Below are 24,380 nucleotides of genomic sequence, written 5' to 3' on the forward strand. Positions count from 1 at the left end.
TAGAAAGCACTTACATAGAAAAACAAAGCAAAAAGTGCTTGTTTAAATGGGTGAATGTGAAGTTATGTAAAGCGCTTTGAGTGCTCAGAGTAGAAAAGCGCTATATAAGAACCAGTCCATTTACAATAAAACATATGTTGTAGTTGGTCAGCAGGTTTGCACACATCTCAGGGGAGAGTTTTACCCACTCTTTATTTATGTTTTTTCAGGGTTCTGTACCCATCAGTAATCTATTCAGGAGTATGTATCAGACAACCAGCCACATCTAAGCAAACAAAATTTTATAAATAAAATTTTATTCCATGTGAAAAGACAACAGAAAATGTAACAAACAAGACTGTAAAAATTATTTTTCTTCTTTTTCTTGTATTGGCTACTTCTTTTAGGGCTCACCGCAGCTGATCATCGGCATCTGTCTTACTTAGTGATAGTACCTCACGCTATCCCTAGGATCTCTGTTCTCTGTCACTACATCCATGAATCTTCTCAGAGGTCTCTCTTTTCCTCCTGCATGTCAGCTCCATATTCAATATCCTTCGTCCAGTATGTCCACTATCCATCCTTAGCATACCCAAATAATTACAACTTTGTCTCCAAACCACTCAACCTGAGCTGTCCCTCGGATATACTCATTTCTAGTCCTGTCCTTGTAAAACACTACCATCACTCTTGCTTCTCTGTCACAAATCACCCTGAGATTCATCTCCAAACACTCCACCCTGTGCACACTCCATTCTTCAACTTTCTTGTACAAAGATATAAAAAATGATAAAGATCGATCATTTAAATCCATAAAAGAAATAGAAATCTTTAAAACTAATAATAAACAAATACAAATTATTAGAAGCCACAACTTAAAACCAAAGGAATTGAACTAATGATATATTAGATGCAGGCTGATCATCGTGTATATTTGTGTGCTTGATTCAGTTCTCTCACATGTAGCCTTTCACTTACTTTACACACTTTGATTCTTTTCGCACTCTCAGAGATCTACTGCGTGGACACAGTCTTAAATATTAATGAAATGGTATTTCGTTTATGTGTTTGCAGTAGAGAGCGCATGAATTATTCACAGAGGAAGAGGCGAGTCTGGATCCCGCTACGTCTACTGGAAGAAGCTACAGTCACGTGACCACAAACGTCAACAACGAAATGGCAGCCTCCTGTTTTGTAAATTAACACAAGGTCCGAGCTGGTTAAAAGAGCGCTTCGATTTTAAATCTGAGTGTCGCATTTTCAAGGCGAAACCACCGGGTGTGTATTCAGCACTTCACTGGCTGCATGCGGGGGGCTACTTTACCGTTTTATGGTCGCTAGCTGCGGATTGAAATGCTAGCGTTTTGTTTCAAGGCGACTCAGCGCGAGTACAGAAGGCTGTGGACTGTTTTCAAAACGAGGAAAACGACCAGTCCGCCCACGCCTGTAGTATTGTCTGTCACGAAAGCTGCGAGAAAAGCGCTTCCTTTCAGCTGTAAAGCTGGATAATTAGCTAGCAACTTTCCTAATATTCCACCGGTGTGTTACCACACCCACATGTAAATCCATCGCCGATACTCGGAATGAATTAGTTATTTGTGTGTTCTGTTTGGCCTTTTCAAGGAAAAAAAGTGATGCCTTAATGGAAACAAAAGTCGGCTACAGACTCTGCGTTTGTCTGTTTTATTACTTTTTAAAAACACACTCAGATACAATAATTGGATTTTATTGAGAAAATTAACTAGCTAGTGGTTCAGATACTGAATGCAGCTGATTCATTTCATGTCAACTTGTAAACAACAACCGCACGCTGAGCTTCTAGCCAATAGGAGACCTCATCGATGTACAATACTGCTACCTGATTGGTCGGTTTGTGGATTCTTTTTACACAGCCTCACACTCACTGTGGAGAGTGATGGGGGAATCCACTGCTGTAGGTGATTATTGTGGTACAAAGGGTCACACAAATGCCACCTCAACCCAGTCAGCTTATTCTTTTAATATTTAACTCTGACTTCAGTAACAGTTGCTTATTCAGCATACTGCAGCAGAATAAAGGTCCAGGTGTGGCCTGTGACTTTGAGCTCCACGTGAATAGTTTGGTAGGTTGTCGTCAGTCTGTTCAGTTTCAGTCATCTGAATTCAACATGCCATCCGAAAAGTCAGGTAATCTCTAAAGAACCACATCTGTGTTTTGGAATTGTACCAGACTATCTGATTACCTATTGAGTACTGGTGTATCAGTGTTTTTGGACACTGATCTGTGCTTTGACAAGAAACTAGAGCCTATCTTATGATGCATTTTGAGATTGCTTTTTTTTAAACTATGTATGTTTAGATTTTTTATTTTTTTTTTATTTTAATGTTTTTCTTGACTTCTTTCAAACATATCTCCTTTGCCATTCAGAAAAGGCTATGTCTCCAAAGATAACTGGAGAGCTGCTCAGGCAGCTCCGTCAGGCAATGAAGAACTGTAAATACGTCTCTGAGCCTATACAAGCCTACATAATCCCATCTGGAGATGCACATCAGGTAAATCAAATCACATTTACTACAATAAATATCTTTACACAACCCGTTAGCAAGACACATGGAAAATCTCTCAGCTGCTCCTCTTACTTCTGTCCCTTCTCTAATTTCCCTTCTCACTGTGAACTCAATTCACTTCTTAATTCACTTTAATTTACTTCTCATGGTCTTGTCTGACCTTTGCAACTGATTGTAGCCCTTTGCTCATTACACTTCCCTAACCCTGCCCTTTTCTTCATGCACATGACTAGCAGCGATGGTGGCAATTAAAATGTTTGTTGGGTGGATGGCCACTTCACAGTGATTGTTAATGAAGCTGATTTCTCCCGTGTCCCTGTGACTTTCAGAGTGAATACATTGCACCGTGTGACTGCAGACGTGAATTCATCTCTGGATTCGACGGCTCTGCAGGTTTGTATTGCTTGTGCATGATTCCCATTGCACACTCAAGTGTAGGTATAATCAAACATTTTCACTGCAAAAAAATCTGGAACATTTGATAACTCAGAATGATATTTGATATCTCTCGTTCAGACTCGTTTGTTAAGGGTAAAGCAGAACAAAAAACACCAGTGCACCTAGTTTCATGTTGAAAAGTAGTTTTCTTTCCCATTAAAGGCTGTGAACTTTCAAGAAAGGTGTTGTTTTTTTTTTGTTTTTTAAACGTAAGAAAACACTGTGGAAATCTGGCCTTTTGCCCTGACATAACCACAGTTTTACACGAGACAAGAAGAATTCACTCTTTCTCAGGCTGCTTGTTCACTGCTGTCATTTCAGAGGTATAAACCTTATATGTTGCTTCAGAGAAATGAATAGATATGCTTTTTGTACAAATAAAGCCAAGTAGCCAAAAGAAAGTGCTGAACAAAATTTCTTCCATACTTTGCCATTCAGGCACAGCCATCGTTACAGAGCAGCATGCTGCAATGTGGACTGATGGCCGATACTTCCTGCAAGCCAACCAGCAGATGGACAACAACTGGACCCTGATGAAGATGGGTAATGTCCACCTTGGTGTTTCAGTGATGAAAAAATCTCTCTCTGTTACATAAAGTACAAACACCAACGGATCTTTTTTCTTCTCATTTAAAAAGTTAAATTTAACTACATGCGCTTTTAAAGTTTGAGGCTCTCTAATGGAGCAGCTGCACAGGCACAACATGGACATTTAGATCTATCACAGCATGAGTAATAAGGCTTGAGTCACAGCTAGACAATAAGTCAGAATGTTTATTTATTCTAAGACTGGAAAAAGTGTCCCAAACTTGAGTTTAGACACTATTTGTGTCCGCACCGAGTGTAGACACTCATACATTTTAGTATTCCATCTTCCACATTGGTATGAGTCATTTATATTATACATTCACATGTCTTGAAGGTGTCATAAACTGATTTTAATAATCATATACAGGGCTGAAGGAGACGCCCTCACAGGAAGACTGGCTGATCAGTGTTCTTCCTGAAAACTCAAAAGTGGGAGTAGATCCTTGGATCATTGCTGCTGGTAAGCTACAGTATCATATTCATGTTAGTTCAGTGAATTAGCATTGCAAGCTTTACTTGGAAAACCACTCATGCTGCAGTGAGGCAACCGAGGCTAAAGGAAATATTCCAGTATGCAACAAGAGTGCATGATTTGAACATTTCTAGCTCATCTTATTAGATTTTAACTTGCACAAAAAAAATGGAGGAATTCGTAAGCTCTCAGACAAATACACTTGCATTGTGTTGTAGAGTAGAGGCAGCCTGCAGCGTCTCCACTTCAGACCCACAAATCACCCTAAATAAATAAAAATTCAGTTAGGATCTGTATAATCAGAAGAATATTGTTTACAATCGATGGCCATTTCTTTTTAACTTCAAATTTATATCAATAGCACAGTATAGAAGAGCACACATGGTTGACAACAGATAAGACATCATCTAATACCCACATGGAGATAAATAAAGTTATCTGAATTGTCAAAAACCGAATGAAAGGACAAATTTGGGTGGATGTGGGTTGCCATGCAGCTTGCAATAACTGTAAGTAGGTTAATACGACTTAATCAGCATGAGCTTCATGAGATTAGCTGGTTGGACTTTGAAACTATGCGTGCTGGCTGATATTACTGCAGAGTGTGACTCTGTTGTCCATATGAAGTAACACTATGGGTTTTTTTTTATTTGGTATTTGTGCTTGTTAAGAAATCTCATATTGTGTTTCAGACCAATGGAAGAACATGTTCAAGGCTCTGTCCAGTGCTGGCCACTCGTTGGTAGCAGTGCAGGATAACCTTATCGATGCCGTCTGGCCGGATCGACCAGAAAGACCCAGCACACAACTCCGTAGCCTGGGATTAGACTTCACTGGTCAGTGCAATTAAATAGCATTAAAACCATTTTACATGTAGCCTCTTTTTATTTTTAATAGTAGCTTATTAAGTGTTCGTCTGTTTTTTTTAATTAAAAAAATGGTGTAATACTTTTAGAAATCCACATAATCTAGACACAGTTTAATGGCCTTTTTAATTACGTTTCCAGTCTTGAGTAACTAGATGTATAGGCATTGTATGAAACAAACTTGTGTCTTTGTGTGTTATTTATGCTTTGTGTAGGTATTTCCTGGCAAGACAAGATCACAACGCTGCGAGCCAAGATGTCAGAGAGGAAGATCACCTGGTTTGTTGCAACAGCACTGGATGAGATTGCGTGTACGGTTCAGTTTTCCTATCCTGCTCCTGAGTGCAGTTCAGTTAAGCTCTTCAATGTGCATGATTTAAATATTACTGTTCGGTACATGATAACAAGCAGAGGACACATGTGCGAGTGTCCCTTTAGATCGGTGAACGCTGAGATCCTTGAATCTAGATTCAAGGATCTCAGCGTTCACCGTGCTTTATTTGCTCTTGTTTCTGATTGTCCTGTTTATTAGATGAAGACTTATTTTGATTGTCAGCAGGTAACATTTAGGGCTGGATGGCTTCAACCAGCAGATTATAGTTGTAGATTATAGAGATGAAACCTGTAAGGATGAATGACAGTTCAATAATAACACTGACATTTTACACCACCCACTTCATACTGGCTCATTGTTTCATGAGAATTAAAGTATTCATTGCTATGTGATGCATCATAATAGAAGGAAGAATAGGGTATTTCTTTTTTTTCTTTTGTTTGTTTAATTTTTTTAATCTGTCATCTTATCGTTTTGTTTTCTCAGGGCTTTTCAACCTTCGCGGGGCAGACATTGAGTACAACCCAGTTTTCTTTGCATATACCATTGTGGGAATGAATACAATAAGGTGACGTCCAGTATGATGCATCAGTGATTATGAATTTGGACAAACAGTGCTTTACTGTAAAACTTAGACAGTAGTTTGTATAATTTGAGAGATGTCAGAATAACTGAAGTGCATTTTCATTGTGTTTAGTGCAATCACATCTGTTACTGCTAATGAAAGATAATTGTATGCAACCAGATTGTATACTATATGTATTGCGATATGTACACCGTATGTATTTAGTAGCTAGTTAAGGGCACATCCAGATTACACCTCCCAAAGCCAGAGGAACAGGGTTTCCTCCTGTGTTAACCATTTCACTTTTTCACTCAGCAACCCTTTCCTCTCTGCAGGTTTTTTGTGGACCTCAAGCGTCTTTCTGACCCTGCAATGAGAGAGCATCTGCAGCTGGACTCCCCTAGCAAACCTGAGCTCAGTATCCAGACATTTCCGTATGAGTCGGTCTACACTGAGCTCCAGGCCATCTGTGCTGCACTTGGCCCAAAGGACAAAGTGTGGATTTGTGATAAAGCCAGTTGTGCTCTCACACAGGTCATCCCTAAGGTGAGAGAAATGATTAATCAAGAGGGAAATCATTACTTGAGTCACTGCTAAATTTGTAAGTTTGCTCCCTTATGAAGAAGTGAACGTGCTGTAATTCATGTGGTAGTTTCATTTGAACAGGAAGAGACAGAATATCGACTGCAAATCCAAAACAAACACGTTACATAAAAGTTATAAACTGATTTTCATATCAGAGAGTGAAATAAGTATTCAATCCTCAAGCAGAACATGACGTAGTCCTTGGTGGAGAAATCCTTGTTGCCAAGCACTGAAGTAAGACATCCTTGCCAACCACCCATGAGGCAAGGTCTTACATGGAGCTGCAGACAAAGGGTGGTTGAAGGTCATTTTGTATATTGGCCACTTCTGAATAATCGTACCAACAGTTCCAGGCTCATGCAGGTCTAAAATCTTGTCTTTGGCATCCTTTAAAAGCTGTTTGGTCTCATAAATTCAGCAGTGATCGTTTCCTCACTGTAGATATAAATAGTTCATGTTTAGAGGCTCATCGTTGGCTTCTGGTGTTCAGGGGTTATTTGTAAATGTCAGAGAGTTTTTACAGTTTAGAAAAATATTGCCTGTCTGTTTCCTTGTACCTATCAGATGACACATTCTCAGATTATAGGGTCAGATTTTTGAAAACATGCTATGTTTTAAATTCTCAGAAATAGGACAGAGACTTATAAGATTACAGACATTTAAGTGTCTGGTAGAAATACTCATTTTCTCACCTGCATTAGCAAGTAAAACTTGAAAAATATATTGTAACTTTAGCAAAACTAACAACTCTTAATATGTAACATGAATCTGCTCTACCCGATGTGAAACTGGTTCATTACATTTATAAAAATACAGCAAAATACAATAAATATTTCTCATTTAGTATGAATATAGTTAAAAAAATAGTAAAAGAGCTGCATGTTTAATGTTTTCTCCTGATGTGTTTTTTTTTGTTTTTTTTGGGTGGGGGGGGGTAAAGACTCACCGATCTCCAATTCCCTACACTCCACTCTGCCTCGGCAAAGCTGTGAAAAATGCCACAGAGATTCAAGGCATGAAAATGGCACATGTAAGAATCACTGACCCCTGAAATATGTAGTGTAAAACATATTAGTGTGTCTAATATTTTTATAAACTGTGTGTTTGTGCTTTTGCCAACAGATCAAAGATGCAGTGGCACTTTGTGAACTCTTTGCTTGGTTGGAAAAGGAGGTATCGTATTTTTTTTGTTTTGTTTTTTTAATCTTATTTTCATGCATGCATCTCTGGAATTTTCAATTCTGGCTTCAATTCAATTGAATTCAGTTCATATAGCACCTAATCACAACAGTTGCCTTGTATTGTAAGGGAAAGACCCTCTATACACATTTTCACTTACTCCAGGAAACACACGTTTCATTTTTTTTCACTGTGAGTGTAGGAATGCTATGGTCACATGACATTTTGTCATGAGCTTTAACGTCTTCCTTGTTGTCTCCTTGTTGAGTTTCACATGCGTTGGTTTTTTTACAGATTCCAAACGGCAACGTGACTGAGATATCTGCTGCTGATAAGGCAGAAGAATTACGTAGGTGTGTTTTGTTTTGCTTTTTTGTTTAACATAACGTTGATCAAGCTCATCCAGTTTAGCTTCAACAGCTTCCTTCTTGGAAAGGATGTCTTTAAAAGATGCTGGTGCAGTTCCAATCTGCATCCTCCCTCATGTGCAACTGAAAGGGTTTTTAATTAAATGGTAAGGTAAAAATAGAGCACATAGCCGTCTTTACCAGAAACGGGAACCTCTGTCTGCCATCACATGGATGGATTAAGATCACTTATTGTCACTTGTCTGAAACTGGGCCGATTATGTTTTAATTATAAGCAAGCGTTTACAACTGTATTTCTAAAATGCATTCACTTCTCTAAGCTCTTTTCTTTATGGAAAACTAAAATATAATCACAATACGAAGCCCCTTTCAAAACAAGACAAGTCGTGTATAAATATACATATATGATGCAAAACAGGTGCACCTTCATTGAATGTCGTTAGTGAACCTGTACTGATGCAAACTTACGGTGCAAACAAAATCACACAAAAATGTGAAGGTGTGCACTGTGGCACGCTGAAAAGAAGCAGAAAGCAGAGTTTCTGTTAGATGTTTACTGTGAGCTCATCACTTCCGTGGCTGGTCCGTCACTTTATTGTCTCCTAAAACTTAAGTTTCTTGTGTTCTGTGACGGTTTTGTTTATTTGTTTTGTGAGCCTTTTCTTTTGCTTTTTATTTCTGTTGTTTTGTGTACTTTTTTTTTTTTTTTTTTTTTTTTTAGCATTTTTTCTATCTGTTACGATTTACTTACGTTTCAGTGTGCTTGAATTCTCTCGGTCACTGTGCGACCTTGATAATAGTTTTTTTTGGGGGGGTTTTGTTTTTTCCTTTAAACCCACTCAGATGTAAGGCTATTTGGTTTGAAGCCCCTTGTGTAAACTTGCAGAGTAAAAGTGTGCAGAGCACAGAATGGTCACAGCTCCCTCTACTGGACATAGGAAGAAAACAAAGTGCTGAAGTTCTGGTATTAATCTTAACCTGGTATTAAGCTTTTGCAATATTTTTATCCCTCTGGGGTAAAAAGGTGAAAGTGTCATATGTCATTTAAAAAAAATACTTTTTTAAAAACTAATAAATGGCACATTTGCCTTTTCTATAGTAAGCAAAAATAGTGCAAATATGGGAAACAAACTCCCACCAGGTGCTAGCAGGAAGTGCTGGAAGCAGGCGGAGAAGTTGTTATTGATTAAAATGTAGCTGTTTGCTGTATAACAACAAACCCCGATCATCTCAATCACATTAAAAAGAAGAAATTTGTCTGTTACCACTTAACTGGTAATTAAGAACTATTGCATGTGGCTACCTTTTGAAACCAAAGCTGTCATCAAGAAACAGTTGCATCTCGGAAAAATAACAGAAAAAAATAATAATTGGTTTTCTTTTTTAATTTAAAATGTCTGTGAAGGTTCTCAGTCATCCAGGTCATCGTAGTCAAAGGAGCTTGCACAGAAAAGCGTCTGGACTTCTTTAAGTTGCTTGAAGACGTTTCACCTCTCATCCGAGAAGCTTCTTCAGTTCTAAGGTCAAATGGTGGAGAGTCCCAGATATAAACCTAGTGGGAGTATCCCCCCACAGAGGGACAAAAGGACCCCCTGATGATCCTCTAATCACCTGAGCCAAGGTGTGAAACTGGGCGTGGGTCCCAATCAGCCAGAGTTTCGGGTGTGTTCATTGTGAAACCTGGCCCCACCTTATCATGCGAATTCCTGAGGTCAGATGGCCCAGGATGTGAGTGGGCGTTAAGGCGTCTGGGGAGGGAACTCAAAACTGGATTATAGATGGCAGAGAGTTGGTGTCGTAAACCCCCGCCTCTGTTCAAAGATGGTCGCTCACAGTGGACATAGATGGCTTCTTTCACTCCTCTTTCAAACCATCTGTCCTCTCTGTCCAAAATGTGAACACTGGCATCCTCGAAAGAGTGTCCTTTATTGTTAAGATGCAGATGGACTGCTGAGTCTTGTCCTGTGGAGGTGGCTCTTCTGTGTTGTGCCATGCGCTTGTGAAGTGGCTGTTTGGTCTCTCCAGTGTAAATATTTAAAATATTTCTCATGGTATAATTATGGCTGTCATTAATGCTTACCATTTTCTTGCACTTTTTTCAGTCAGCAGAAAGATTTTGTGGGTCTCAGCTTCCCAACAATTTCCAGTGTTGGTCCACATGGAGCGATCATACATTACAGGTTAGTTTGCAAATAAAAACTGTATTTGTGTCATTTTTGTTAATTCATAGTTTTAGCTTGTATCTGTGATTTCATGTTTTTGCTTGTAGACCACTGCCTGAGACCAACAGGACCCTCACCGTAAATGAAGTTTATCTCATCGACTCTGGAGCTCAATACGTGTAAGTAAGGTTGTTTTTAAATGCTGCAGAGCAGATGTCTTTAGGATAATCAGTTACCTCTTTACGTCTTTTGCAGTGATGGAACAACAGACGTCACACGTACCATGCACTTCGGGACACCATCTGCTTTTGAGAAGGTAAGTTTGTGCGATTGCTCAGAATATTTCCTGCCACCGGTTAATTTAATTGAATTACACTTAGGTTGACTCAGTACTGTTTATTTACAAAGACTATTATATGTATCTTTGTAATATGTGTGCTATTTTCCTCATAGGAATGCTTTACCTACGTACTGAAGGGACACATAGCTGTCAGCGCTGCCATTTTCCCCAATGGAACAAAAGGTGCAGCACTCGGCTCTGTCGTTAAGACTATGCTGATGTTGTTTTCAGTACACTGATGTTAAAAATGACGATTTTACACCAAAATAGCTAACAAAGTTCCAGATGACTCACGGTGATTAGTACTTGTTCTGTCTATTCAGGAATACAAATGTTTTATTTCTACAAGATAAACATTTTGTCGCTCATAACACGGGCATCTTTTTGGCCAATCAAGCTTGTTTACTTACAATCTTGAACTGTGTCTTACGCCAAAGGAAGAACAATCGTGTTATGATTATATCGCGTAAAAAGCCGGAAGCTGTCACCCTGCCAGGGGACATGGAAGTTTGAAATTATTACCATAGGTGCATCTACTAGTAGGCTAAGAGTTACCACTGGCTGCCACCAGTATTTTATGATCATACACTCAGTATTTTAACATGCACAAGCAGAGAAGTAAAAGACCTTTGACATTTTGATCTAAACCTCTATTCCTTTACCAGGCCACCTCTTGGATTCGTTTGCCCGTGCAGCCCTGTGGGAGTCTGGGCTGGACTACCTCCATGGTACAGGTCACGGGGTGGGCTGTTTCCTCAATGTTCACGAGGGGCCTTGCGGCATCAGCTACAAAACCTTCGCAGATGAACCGCTGGAGGCCGGCATGATTGTCAGTGATGGTATGATCTACTGTATAATGGATCATAAAATGAAGAATCTGTTGCATTTGCAGTGTTTACAGAGCAGCTGTTCGATTAATAAATGTCCAGTTATTCAGAGAAACCCCAGCAGCAAATTCAGGAAAGAGCTAAAACAATAAATACCGTGAGTACACTGGAAATGAAACAAAGTCAATAATTAATTGACTTTTTCCATTAACCTTCTATTTTTTTTCTGGGATATAATACAGTCAAAAACTGCTACATCATTGTATCTCCTCTGGAGATATCTGCTTATCCAAGTAGTGTACAAGTCAAAAGAGGAACCTGTAGTTTTTCCAGAGATTGAAAGAAAATCTTATAAAAATATCCAAATTTAACCTCCTAAGTACCCGAACTCTTTCATGGCATGCATTTTTTTCTTTCTCTTTGCTATTTGGGCTGATTGGGATGAATGTAAAAACAAAGAATTACGTGTTTGTTTGTTTTAAAAAAAAACTGACTTTTGTTTCTGAGAAAAAACGGATCCACATATCAGGACATTCACTTTTTGATAGATTAGTGGCAGTCTAATGTCCTCGTAAGTGGATATCAGGCACTTGTAGAGCAAAATGTAGTATTTTAGTCTAGAAAACCCAAAATGTGATGTCCACATGTGTGGACGCCACGTCCTAGGAGATTAAGGCTACCAAAGCTCAGCTGGCTATAATTTGTGTGTTTGTGTGTGTTATTTCTTTGTAGAACCTGGATACTATGAAGATGGATCTTTTGGCATTCGTCTGGAAAATGTGGTCCTCGTTGTACCAGCTAAGCCCAAAGTACGTGTTAAAACGGGTCAAATGAATGTTCAGAAATGCAGTAGATCAAACATACGACTTTCTTTTTTTACACATTCTCTAAATATCTATGAGTTGTTATAACCATTAAGATGTTCTTTACTTTTAATTATTTGTATCAAAATAATGAGATGAATTAATGATGTTTTTGTTTTTCTGTCTGTATGTGCAGTACAACTACAGAAACAGGGGTAGTCTGACATTTGAGCCTCTCACTCTGGTTCCCATCCAAGTGAAAATGATGAATACAGAGCTTCTCACTCAGAAGGAGGTAAGGTTTTGGTACTCGGATAAAAAGAAAAATCTGTATATGTATACTCGGAGTAGGGTTGTTCGATATAACGATATATTTTTTACGCAATCGTTTGTTTTGTGGTGTCGCAAAATGAACTGTTTACTCTTTCTCTTACATTGAATATAACCACACTACAGACAGACAAGCGTTTGTTTTTATGCGTTGTCGTTAGCAACCACCGTGTGTCCGCTTGTTCCACATAAACCTTTCACAATAAAGCTCAAGATCCTGTTGAGACTTTTCAAAATAAACTGAATCACGTGAAAGATGCAGAGTGTTTACGGATGGGAAGCAAAAAAGAGCCGCCAGGTGCTAAAAAATAAACCTTAGACTCAAACGTTAGAACAGGCTTTTCCCCGCAGCACGCCATGTAATAAATACTCACAAAAAAAAATGGCGGCTGTTACAACTTATGTCTAAAAATGTATCGTTTCATGCATCGGTTAAAACACTCGACTCCAGATACACGACGTCCAGCTGGAAACACTTAACGCAAGTCGAGCTGCCCGAGATTCACAGAATTTACAGAAAATGTTACATTTTTGTGATTTATATCGTTATCGGACGATAGATGTCTTAATATCGGGATATGAGATTTTGGTCATATCGCACAGCCCTAACTTGGAGTTTATCACAGTTATATATGTGGTAAAAACTTCAAATTCTGCACATCCAGTATTATCAGCTTTTTATTCTGTGCAGTGAAAATGAACATTCTCAGCTTGCAATGTTATTGAAATCCTGTATTACATTATGCCGTGTATATGTGGTTTGACTCTTGGCTCTCCTCTCCTGCAGCGGGACTGGGTGAATGAGTACCACAGGAAGTGTCGGGAGGTGGTTGGAGCAGAGTTGGAGAGGCAGGGTAGGCAGGAGGCATTAGAGTGGCTGATCAGAGAGACCCAGCTGATCATCTGAGGACCATGATCATTTTGCCCAGGATTACTGTTGATTGCTCTGCAGTGATAAACGTTTGTATTTTCTCATGTTTCTCCATGTCTCGCACCCAGCTTCTTTTGTAAAGCACATTACATCAGCAGTTTTATTAAAGATCTGTCAAAAGCAAGAAGCACTTTTATATCCTTACTGTTTTGTGAGGGGAAATAACTTCTGATGAACTATTAGCATATATTGAGTGTTCATGAAACATGGAATACATTATTCAGACTCTTTTAGAGCAAAAGAAATCTACAGTAGTAGTAGTTCTGAGTAGTGTATCACAGACTACTGAATCTAGGTTGTACAACTGATGTAGTGCCCTTCACATCTTGGTGAGAAGTTTTCATACACATAGCTGGAGGTGTCAAACTTCAAACCTTTCAGACTGAGTCAAGTGCCTCTAGCTAATCTTGTTAGAACTGTTTCCCACCCTCTAAAGCTGCATGTAAAATATTGGAGTGTCCAGGACGACACCACTTTTAGGATCACTGGCGAACTCTTGAAACGAGTGAGACAATGAGAGCACCTGTTGCTCCTCTGGTACGCCAATGGCTTTATTGGCTCCCTCCTCATCTTCATCCTTCCCTCCTACGGGCAGCGGGTTACTGTAGATGTAATAGATCCGGGAGTTATCCTTTGGTGCCTCTGGTTTCCTGAAGAAGGTGAGAGGGTTGATGAAACTCGTCGATCTCTTCACTGCTTTGACTGCCACGGGATCCTCCAGCTCGCCTCGGGTCACTGCGCTCTCGTATAATTGTGCTCTTTTTGACTGCCTGTTGAACAAAGCAGTAGTAATTACACTGACATGTAACTTTACTTTGGATTACCTGGTCACTCTTTAAGATTATCAGTTTTAATTTAAACAAATACACAATTTCATTCAGCTGTTACCTCAATTAAACTAGGAGTTGCACATATCTATAAACATGCTTTAGTCCATTAGGCTCACCTGGAACGGTTGTAGCAGACGGTAATGCAGTACAAGCCAGTGATGGAAAGTATACAAAAGGCCAAAGTGATGATCACAAAGTTAAACACTTTGATATCTGGGTGGCAGAAAGCAAAGGGAAAAACGGTTAAACTTTATGATAAGAGTTCTGAGAAATTAACAGAAGAACATTACGTACCAAACAGGCCGGAGCTCATGTTCTCGTCTTGCTGCTCCAAAGCTGCGGTCCCGTTCAGGTGGAGGTTCACTGCCGTCGGCACTCTGTCTTGTGCGGATTCACTCATGTTGCTGCCACTGACATCCAAAACAAGGACTCGAGGCTGGGCTGTAAAACTCTTTTCATTGGTTTATTGAAAAAAAACTCTGCCCATGTGACTGCAACAGCTTGAGTGAGTCTTTGTGGAGACCCCCCCTTCTTTGTCAGCCCTTGAGCTGGAGACCCCCCTCTTCTGCCTCTCTGCTACTCTCCCTGTTTACTGCTCATTATTCTGTTCAGGTTTCTGGGGGACACTGAGGGGAGGGAGATGCTGATCCCTTTATACTGTTTGTAATAAGCTCTGGGTGATGACCCAGAACCAGTGAGCTTGATTCAAGCTTCCACCACTGAAAGAGGAAGCAACGCAATTAAGCAAATGAAGTAATTTTTTATTGTGCAGTGCAGTGAAAGCATGGTCATTTATAGCAGAATATATATATATAGCTCTTTTGTGGAAGGATGATTATTATACAAAAGGTGCTTTACAGTTTTTACTAAATAAAATTGCAAGTGTTTCAAATTGCATTTTGTTATCTATTTAGCTTGAATTTGTAAGCATTTAGACATAAAAAGTCAAAGAAATAGTGGCAAAGTTCTGAGAGTCCTTCCTTACCTTCAAAAGTCAAAGATAATCCTTTTTTCTAATATAAAGAGAGGAAATAGCTGACTTTTTCCTCTCTCTATCGCTCTCTCTCAATAATTAGCAAATTAGAAATTCCATCTTACTTTTAATTAAATCTGTAAAGATATGTTCACATCATAGACTGTACGTAAAAGATGCATGGCGCCACCCACTGGTTGTTAAAAGTTAAACAAGTGTTTTTCCTGTTACCATGTCTGCTTTTTGAAAGCAGGCACCATAAGCATGGGGCAGAAACGGAGGAGCGTTGCACATTCAATGGTTAAAGAACATTTAGTGCTTCTGAGGTATAGGTACAAACTCTAATGAGTTCTAGTGTTACACAGAAATGGTTAACCCAAAAGTAGACAATCAAGAGGTGGCAAATTAGATAGGTATTTTATCTGAATGCGGATGGTGGTGAGAAGCTCAGGCTGCGATGGGATGGTAATAGTCAAGGATGCCCCATGCAGTGGAGTGAGGAAGGTCAAAGGAGGAGTGGAACTGCAAAGAGGGGAGCACAGAGGTGAATATAGCTTGGAAAGGTGGTCGGCACAGAGTTGGGTATCTTTAGAGGCTTGATGACTGTGATCCTGTGCTGCTGTGGTACTTTTGATCAGGCTCAGGGCTCCAGTCCTGCAGTCAAGCAAAGAGTATGACAGAGCAGCACTAGGAGTGGCAAAAGGACCCGAGTGACCTAAAGTGGATCATAAATGAGAAGTGAAATTAGGCGACATTTCAGACAAAATCCAAAATTCGGGACACTGATTTCCTTACCTTTTGTCTGTTATATTTTCACTCCTGGCTTTGCGTGTTTCGAGGACGGTAGTACAGTACAACACAACACTCCAATTAGACTAAAATCAGTTTCCACAAACTGTCAGGATCCACGGCAGAGTGCTTCCAAAGTGTTTTCAGAGCCAAAGCCAGCAAAAACGCAACAAAGACAGCATTCTTCTTTCTTCTTATGCTTCACTTCACCGTGCAGTGCCATGGGAGACATCATGCAATTAGCTGAGGATCCAATTAAAAGGGGTTTTGTTTCTCTTTGATGAGACGATCTGCCACACGAAGTGAACTTTTTGAGAATTTGAATGATCTTTCTAGAAATCTTTATGCATATTAGTTCTTAGAAAATATAATAACTTGCTATATCGAATTAAACAAGAAATTATTGGAAAAATAGTGGATAGCTTGCACTGTCAAATAAGGACTTCATGAAAACACTGCTGTCCTAACAAATTCATTAGATAGTTGTGTTTTAGGGTCCAGGGCAGCATGAGATCTCACTTGTAGCGTTTGGTAGTTCTTAAAAAACAAAAAACTGCTTCCACGACTGGCTAAACACGAACTCTCGCAGTGATCGTCTTCTCCAGCAGGTGTCAGACCTCGCCTGTCTGTTTGTACTTCAGCCTGCAGTCACATTACTTATTGAGACTGGCCCTGGCAGTTGAGGGTTGAGTGACAGCTGGGGTCTTTATATTCCAAGTCAGTGCACAGTAAAGAAAAACAAAGCCAGACTTTGTTTAACTGATTAGGAAGTATGCCATGACACAGAGGCTCAAATATGTGTTTACTAGCCTCCTAAACTCCTTTTTAAGTCTGTTTAATGTTCACATCCATTTTTTTCATTTTCCAGGGTTAAACTGTTTTGATTTAAGGGGCATGTGGGTGGCATTTAGTTGGTAAGGTTTATTTGAGCAAGGCAGTTTTCAGCTAACTCTGTTTGTGGTGACTATCATGGGAATAAGGCCCGAATACACCAACTAAATATTTCCCACTTTTACCCAGAACAACCATATTAACACTGTGGAGGAAACTCTTAGGAATAACTACCGGTACCAAAATAACTTTAATGCTTTTCTTTCATTGTACTAAGGTTGTATTAAAGATATGTATTTGTCTTGTAATTATATCATATACCTCTTACGTGTAGATTTCTATTTGGTAGCAATGTATGACCCCCCAAAAACTTAATATATAATTTATTTTTAGATCTAATGGGTGCTGTTCATGTTGTTTAAAGCCTTTCACGAGAAATGTTTATATGCATTACATTAATTTTGACTAACTAAAGCAAATTCGGAAATTGGATATCGCCAAATGTCTGTGTAACGTTATGTGTGTTTATGTATGTATGTATCTATTGCTAACCTTTGGGTAGCTATGTGAAAAATACATTTCCATTTGTTAAAGGATGCTTTCATACTTTCTTCATGCTTTCTTGCTCTTATAAACAGGAGACGTTTCAACAAATTCATCTTTTGTTAGCATTTGCAAAAAAGGGCTAACATTACTAATGAAATAATCTGTGTATCACAGTCGAGCAAAATCCAGGCACTTTGATGATAGCATGATCCTGATGAGTTTGTGTGCTTGGTTTGACTTGGAGTGCTGGAAAAGCCTCCTGAGTTATTAAAGATTAATGCTCAGTCAACAAAGAGAGACGTGAATCATCTGGTTTTGTTTTGCACTTTATTAAACTGATTTCCGATTAAAATAGTCTCATTTAAACTCTTGGCTTGTTGTCCTTAGAGATGTGTGAGGGAAAAAAAATAATCACTTACAGGGTACTCAGAAAGTACATCCTCTGTCAAGGCCACTGCCCTATTTTGTACTTTGAGGAAAGTGATCCAGATCTACATAAAATTTTCATGGGTTCTCCCCTCGTTCATGCTTCACCTCTGGTAAGTTTTTGCATAATCAGACGGACAGCGAGAAAGACAAACTTAATAGCACTCAACTCTATCCCAGAGTTACTCTTTACATGTAATGTTTCTTTAAAACAACTCAAAAATATTTTATATTGCCTATATATAACATTTTTAACTAGGACATTACCTTTGAAAACGCACAACAAAAACACAGTTAGCTTGATTAAACATGAATCACAAGACAGTAACCTAATCATGAATATAACGTAAAGCAAAGGTGATTAAAATCATTCAAATAAATGCAAAAAAAGAAAGAAAGAAAAAAAGATTCTGATACAAATAAACGCCCACGTCTCATTCAGCAAAAACTGTTTTACAAGCATGCACGGAGTTGTGTTTCCTGAATGCATTATTCCACCCATTTCATTTTATAAGGCACTCGTGTTAATATGCTGCCTTGACACTCATGGCCTTTGCCACATCAGCTGGATCAACGGTAAGTGATGGCCTTTAGACTAGACAGACATTAAGCGCGATAGAGGGCATATGTCTGAAAGGATGAGTGGATAAAAAACGTAATGTCACTGTTAATGCTTTCTCCCAAGTTCACAGTCGATCCACAACCACCACCTCATTTATCACTGCAGCACACTGTTCAGTTTCTACATCAGAAAGTTTACTCCCCCACGCTTAAAGTTCCCTTATCATTAGCTGACTTTTTGGCATTTCTAACCCCGGCAGCTTACAGAGACGGAGCAGGTGAGATTTTGACCTTCCTGCTGAATGTCTTGTAGTTATTAGGCTCGCTGGCTTGTACCCAACATCCTCATCAAGTTGCTTATTCCCTTTACTCATTTCCTCTCCTCCATTTCTTTTTCTCCCCCCTGTGCACTGGTTATCTTCTGTTTGCTCCAGAATGAGAGTTCCTTTTTAAACTTATTGATTGCCAAAAATTATATTATATTTTGGCTGAACGTATGTTATTAAGGCCCAGGATGACTGTAAAAATGCTTTTATGTTGTGGAACCATTGAGGTTAACATTTTAAACAGAGGGACAGAGTTTCATATTTTTCTTTGACTCATTAAATTCATCCAAGTCAATCAATCATCTCTCCTATAATCTTTGTCAAACTCTCCCCGCTCTTTTTGGTGAATTCCTGACCATCCCTCATCACCCAGCCTCACTCCTCCTCACCCCTCCTCACCCGTGCTCACCCACTGTGCTCCTCTGCCTCCTCCCCCTCAGTATTTATACAGAGGTTGGTGGGGAATTACCGTTCTAGCCTGATCCATTTTTTGGATGTGGTTCAGCGGGAAGGTCCTGACTTGATTTATTACACTTGTCAGTTAAATTTCTGGAGGTGCACTTTAATGCACAGAGGCTGAATAATGTATGCTGGTTGTGTTTTGATATCTCTGATAATAATCAGTGGTCATGCCACTGTGTATGATGACTTCTGTACATGGTGAAAGACTCACCGCTTAAAATTCTTTGTAAAATGGATCATCATTTAGGAGAGGAAACGTTCTGTGTCGTGTAGTTTTGGCTAAAGTGCACCATATGCATACAGTAAAATTGCATTAAAAATATATGGCTCATAGCGTCAAAAGCATACATTGGTTTATGAAATGTCTTTATTTATACGCTAACAAGCAGAAAAGAATCGTCCCTGTGATGGAAATCTAAGTAGAGCTGAATCTGCAATAATTCAAAAACTGTTGAAAATGCAATAATTCATTCATGTATATATTTTTTAGCTAATATTTTTATATTTAATTCTTTTGGTTTTATAGAATAAGCAGCCAAAAAAGAATCACACGGTTTTGGAAAATCTTAAAATTATAAGTGATTTAGTGTCAAATATGATCGATACAGTGGTTAGTAGTTAATAACTTTAAATACTGACCTAATGTAAGTTTTACAAGAGCATACATTTTTTAGATGTTTTAATGAAGACATGTATGTGTGTTTATTATTTCAGTCTGAGCTGTTTTTGTTCAGGTCGATTTGATTTACAATTTATGAATCCAGTCAATTAGCATCAGAACTGTTTCCCATGAAGTCCTGGGTCATACTTTAGTGTCTACGATGAAAGAATGAACTGAAATAATCTGCTGCCTAATACTGACGCTCATTTTTGATAATTCCCCCCCAAAAAAACACAACAGCAATGCTGTCAGATGTTTTTACTGTTCTGTGAAGAGGGTTGAAAGTTGAATTTGAGCCCAAATTTGTTATTGTGATAGCCGCTTGGGGCATGAAGCAATAACCTGTTTTGACTGTGAGGAAAATAAAGACAACCTGACCCAATCAAACCTAATCTTACAACACATGTTAGATTCATACTAATTTAAAAGACTGGAGACTGAATTTTAAATGTGTGATTTAAAGATGCCTGCTGTCATCACTGTTTTGTCCAATTAAAGCTGAATACAGGATATCGTGGCCCTCAGTGGATGTCTGTGAAAGTGACCAAGTAGTGTCACAGAGAGGCTCATGAATTGTGCATGAGTCATAAAACTACATACACACTATTTCCTTGACCTTGTCTGCCCTTTGACCCCCTACTGCACTGCGCAGGAAATGTGCTTTGAGTTCAACAAAGTTCCGTTTGTTTGCAAATAGCTAACAAAGACAGTAGTGGACTGAAGAATAAGAAGCACAGGCTTTTTGTAATGATGAATACCAAAAAGAAAAACATATGTAATAGAAAGTATTAATAATCTCTAAGTTTCACAATCTCCATGCTTAAAGACCTCAAGATTTACAACAGAGATTTACTCGCCATCATTTATTTTCTCTTTTATATAAAACAAGATTTGGCCATAAAACCGTATGTAATCTCTTAATATCTAACAATATCATGCAAGGGCTCCACAAATCTCCACTTTAATTCAGGGATCTGTTGCTCTCAAGTCTGCATGGCTCCTGGTGCGGTCAAAGGTTTGATGATCACGCAGTAACTCAGGCGAGGCTACAGCTTGTGCCAGCAAGAGCATGAGAATGAGCAAAAGAACCTGTCACCAGATAAGAAATGATATGTGTCTGCACATTTCTCATTATGTAAAAGTGTGTTTTCAATCAAAATGTAATCAAACAAAATCAACAGTGAAGAAATAATTAGTTTACATACAAGTTTTTTTTAATGTTTTTCTGTAACAGGTTTTATATTTGACTATAAAGACAGTTTTTTATACGAGTCTTAAGGTGTTCCTGTGCACACAGGTGTCTTTACTTACTTTGTCTAATGAGATATAAGCCAGGTGTAGAGATGCAGGTTTTGTGGTACAGATTCTTACCATTTCAAAAGAGAGAAATAAATTCCTCTACGGTAAATTTCTGCAGCTTCATAATTTTGCTTCTCAGAAACACAAGACAAAGAGAAGAGAAACGAGTGAGAACTCGGGGAAAGTACAGAAATAGTTTCTTGATATGTTGGCTGGCTTAAGTAAATAAAGACTCCTGTGGTCAGATTTGCAAAGAATGTGAGGGGAAAATATGTTTCCCATTCTGTCCAAAGTGTTGTAATCCAGAAGACAAATGAAAACACCTGTGCGCACCATGTGTTTTAGCTTTATACAAAATTAGCACACAGCAGCCGCTCATTAATCGCTTGTTCAGAAAACAAGCTTCGATCAACTCACTGTAAGCCGTCTGATTTCTTACAAAATGTTACACATCTTGCAAAAATTGCTTATTCGGCATTGTTTGTTGGATTACAACATTCTTATACTTATGACTTATGATACTAATACCTTGGCTTCATGTACCTGCTGTGTCCAAGTGCAAGGCCAGTACCAGTTTTGATTTAGTATTCTGATTTCCTCACTGTGGGGAAGACACTAAGAAACATTCTTTTATTTTTAAGGCAGCATCAGGCTTCACTTAAACACTGCTTTTTAAACGTTGTAAAACAAAATGTAACAAATTAAAACATCCAAGAATATAAATTTACTGAACTGGCATATGTTATTAAAATAATACATGTGCACACGACAAATATAAAAAAAAACAACCTAAAAACATGAAAAATAAAAAGACGTATGAACTGTATATTAGTGACCTTGTTCATTTGCACTTATTCCATTTGCAGCTATTTAAGGTTGGGCTAGTGTCTCCTTCCTTGCTCTGTGCACCCACCTCCTGAAATAAAGTAAGATTATATGTGGAGAAGACCTACACACAGGGTGGCTGTGGCTCAGGTGGTAGAGCAGATCAGCTCCTGATCGGAAGGTTGGTGGTTTGATCCTAGGCTTCCCCAGTCTGCATGTCATATCTTGCCTTGGGCAAGATGCTAACCCTAAATTGCCCTCCGATGCGTTCATCGGACTGTGAATGTAGATTAGTTTGCACTTGTTTAGAAGTGCTTTCATGAACGGGTGAGTGAGGCATGTTGTATACAGCACTTTGAGTACTCCGGGAGAGTAGAAAAGCGCTATATGAGAATCAGTCCATTTACACTTTAGAACACGGTGAGTTTTTATCATGTAGGTTCACAGCAGGCAATTGAGAGAGAGTCCAGAAAATGCATAATCATCAGAGCTTTTTGGTTACATCAACTCACTTGACCACGTTTTACTATAAGAACTAAAAACTTCTGCAAACATACAAAGAAAACCTGCTGTCATCATGCAGTTTCCTCCATGCTGTGTTACTTCTCCTGGTGTCAGCTGGCACATTGACAACAATGTTTCAATATGAACGCCAGTCTAACTTTTTATGGCTCTATCAGGCTAATATCAGATATCGCAGATATTGGACTGATGCAACCAAGTAACCGAGAATAGTTTCTGTAGTTTTATACGAGGTCTTTGAAAAAAAAAAATCCAATGGGAGTACCACCGAACAACCATTTGCATTTCACTTCTATCACTCAAATCAGGAACTATCACCAAGCCAAGCTCATAATTCAGCATTACTGAGATGGACAGTCCATCTCCCACGGCTCATTACTTAGTCTCATCCCACTTCAATACACTGTTGGCTGGACACCAGGAGCCTGTTGTATCTCTGAGAATATCCAGCGCTAATCATTTGCTTGCCAGGAGTAAATACAGTTTGGCAAATGGACTTTGGAGACTGTTTGGAAACTGCCAGACACTTTTTGTGTTGTTTTTTGAATTCTCTGAACGGATCTATTACGGATCAGCAAAAAGCCTGGATATCCAGCAACAGGATGGAATTTAGTGTGTAAATATGAGAAGAAATTTGTTTCAATTTAGTTCAAAGATTGAATGAATTTAAGTATTTGTCACAAAGGGGAAGGAAAGGTCTGCTAATGTTTGTAAAGCACTGCTTCTGGGAGGTACGGCAAGAGGAGAGGATAGATAATAAAAGCAGGCGTTTGTTTCAAGGTCGTAGAAGAGCAAATCACAACTGAATTATAGAGATTTACTGATTCGTGTAACATGAGAATAAGTGACACAGATCCATCAAACCCATCGTTTCTATTTACTGTAATATCTGTCTAATCAATCATAACTGAAAAGCAGGGCGGGGATTTATTTTTAGTATATTTTAGTCATATGGTCTGCCACCATATTGTGCCATTTGTGTTAATTTAGTCACATATTAAGTTTAGAGAAAGGAAAAAGTTCCCATGAACTCTTGTTCTCCCTCTGCCTGTATCGCACAGTGGGATAAAAAAGGGATTGCAAAACTGCACATGAGTTTGCAATATAAATATCCTGTCAAGTTTAACAGACTGAGGTAAAACATGACGAGGGGGAGTTCGTCATTTACTAAATCATCATTTTTAACTGAGTGGCAAATATAAAGTTATTCAAAATCTTTTTAAAAAATGGGGGAAAATGCATTTTTAAAAAAGTGAACATAAAAAAGAAGAAGAAGAATATGTACCACAGTTACAGTTTGTGTGTGAATGATTTAGTTTAGTTGGCTTGTTAAAACTAGAAAAAGGTATTATTTCATTTACTGCCCATGTTGGCTGAGGAAGTTCTGCATTTGATCCAGCTGAGCTAAATATCAGTATCGGAAACCCTTATTCAGCCTACATCTAAGTTCTACTCTAAATAAAATATCATATTTGAAGCAAAAGACTTGTCATTATAATGAGTTTACCTTGATGACCAAAGTGCTTGTGGGGTCTTTTACAGCTTACCCAGTGTGCAGTGTAGTTTCATCCTTAATGTGGGTATGTCTATTAGCGATCCGAGCATCCAGTCACTCACTTGTGTGTAGGCTCTGCAGGGTCTCACTGAGTCAATCCTCTTATCTGAAAAAACCCATCAGACATCTATTTATCTTTGTATGTGTGACAAAGCAGTGAGGGAGTGTAGTTTAACTGCTACTCCCAAAGCCGCTGTTGGCCTAAAGCAGCCTGATCTAGAGTGGCTGCAGAGGCCAGAGAGCCATCCCATGGAGCAGAGAATGGGAAGGCAACAACAGTAGACAAATATTTAACAACTTTAGATTCTAACATGTTAGAGTAATATGTAAGCACTTCACAAAAGGAGATGTGGCAAGCGTGACAAAGGATACTACTTTTTCCTGCTTGTGATATTTCTCTTTACATTTTTCCGAGGTTTCCCAAAATGTTTGTCTCAGACTTAAACATCTTCTTGGGCGT

General features: G+C 38.8%; 2 protein-coding genes across 3 annotated transcripts; one reads left to right on the forward strand and one right to left on the reverse strand.

The window, feature by feature from the left end:
- The first annotated feature begins 1,127 nt into the window (after window positions 1-1,127).
- Window positions 1,128-13,441, forward strand: xpnpep1 (X-prolyl aminopeptidase (aminopeptidase P) 1, soluble). Of its 2 annotated transcripts, XM_085410379.1 has the most exons (20): window positions 1,128-1,257; window positions 2,387-2,511; window positions 2,856-2,919; window positions 3,403-3,507; window positions 3,920-4,012; window positions 4,717-4,860; window positions 5,106-5,201; window positions 5,711-5,792; window positions 6,125-6,335; window positions 7,315-7,404; window positions 7,497-7,547; window positions 7,848-7,906; window positions 10,024-10,101; window positions 10,191-10,262; window positions 10,339-10,399; window positions 10,537-10,606; window positions 11,089-11,262; window positions 11,983-12,059; window positions 12,250-12,348; window positions 13,171-13,441. In XM_085410379.1, the coding sequence occupies exons 2-20, from the start codon at window positions 2,395-2,397 to the stop codon at window positions 13,288-13,290; spliced, it is 1,863 nt and encodes a 620-aa protein (XP_085266505.1). In that variant the 5' UTR covers window positions 1,128-1,257; window positions 2,387-2,394; the 3' UTR covers window positions 13,291-13,441. The 2 variants fall into 2 exon arrangements, with proteins under 2 accessions (XP_085266505.1, XP_085266506.1); XM_085410380.1 differs by lacking the exon at window positions 7,315-7,404.
- Window positions 13,442-13,570: 129 nt separating this feature from the next.
- LOC146668459 (uncharacterized) lies at window positions 13,571-17,394 on the reverse strand. Its single transcript, XM_085410381.1, has 3 exons — window positions 14,439-17,394; window positions 14,261-14,357; window positions 13,571-14,084 (listed from the first exon to the last, which is right to left on the reverse strand). The coding sequence occupies exons 1-3, from the start codon at window positions 14,542-14,544 to the stop codon at window positions 13,745-13,747; spliced, it is 543 nt and encodes a 180-aa protein (XP_085266507.1). The 5' UTR covers window positions 14,545-17,394; the 3' UTR covers window positions 13,571-13,744.
- Between the last annotated feature and the right edge of the window lie 6,986 nt (window positions 17,395-24,380).

Source organism: Rhamphochromis longiceps, linkage group LG6 (genome assembly GCF_057381845.1).
Source record: "Rhamphochromis longiceps isolate RC_006_pf linkage group LG6, R_longiceps_female_GT1.1, whole genome shotgun sequence".
Classification (NCBI taxonomy): Eukaryota; Metazoa; Chordata; class Actinopteri; order Cichliformes; family Cichlidae; genus Rhamphochromis; species Rhamphochromis longiceps.

Bases quoted from the DNA above. Each gene is read 5' to 3' on its own strand.
- xpnpep1 (XM_085410379.1), top strand. From the start codon at position 2,395: ATGTCTCCAAAGATAACTGGAGAGCTGCTCAGGCAGCTCCGTCAGGCA. The intron at 4,013-4,716 runs GTAAGCTACAGT...ATTGTGTTTCAG, and splicing joins TCCTTGGATCATTGCTGCTG to ACCAATGGAAGAACATGTTC. The intron at 7,548-7,847 runs GTATCGTATTTT...GTTTTTTTACAG, and splicing joins TTGCTTGGTTGGAAAAGGAG to ATTCCAAACGGCAACGTGAC.
- LOC146668459 (XM_085410381.1), bottom strand. From the start codon at position 14,544: ATGAGTGAATCCGCACAAGACAGAGTGCCGACGGCAGTGAACCTCCAC. The intron at 14,358-14,438 runs GTACGTAATGTT...TCTGCCACCCAG, and splicing joins CATGAGCTCCGGCCTGTTTG to ATATCAAAGTGTTTAACTTT. The intron at 14,085-14,260 runs GTGAGCCTAATG...TTTGTTCAACAG, and splicing joins GTCTGCTACAACCGTTCCAG to GCAGTCAAAAAGAGCACAAT.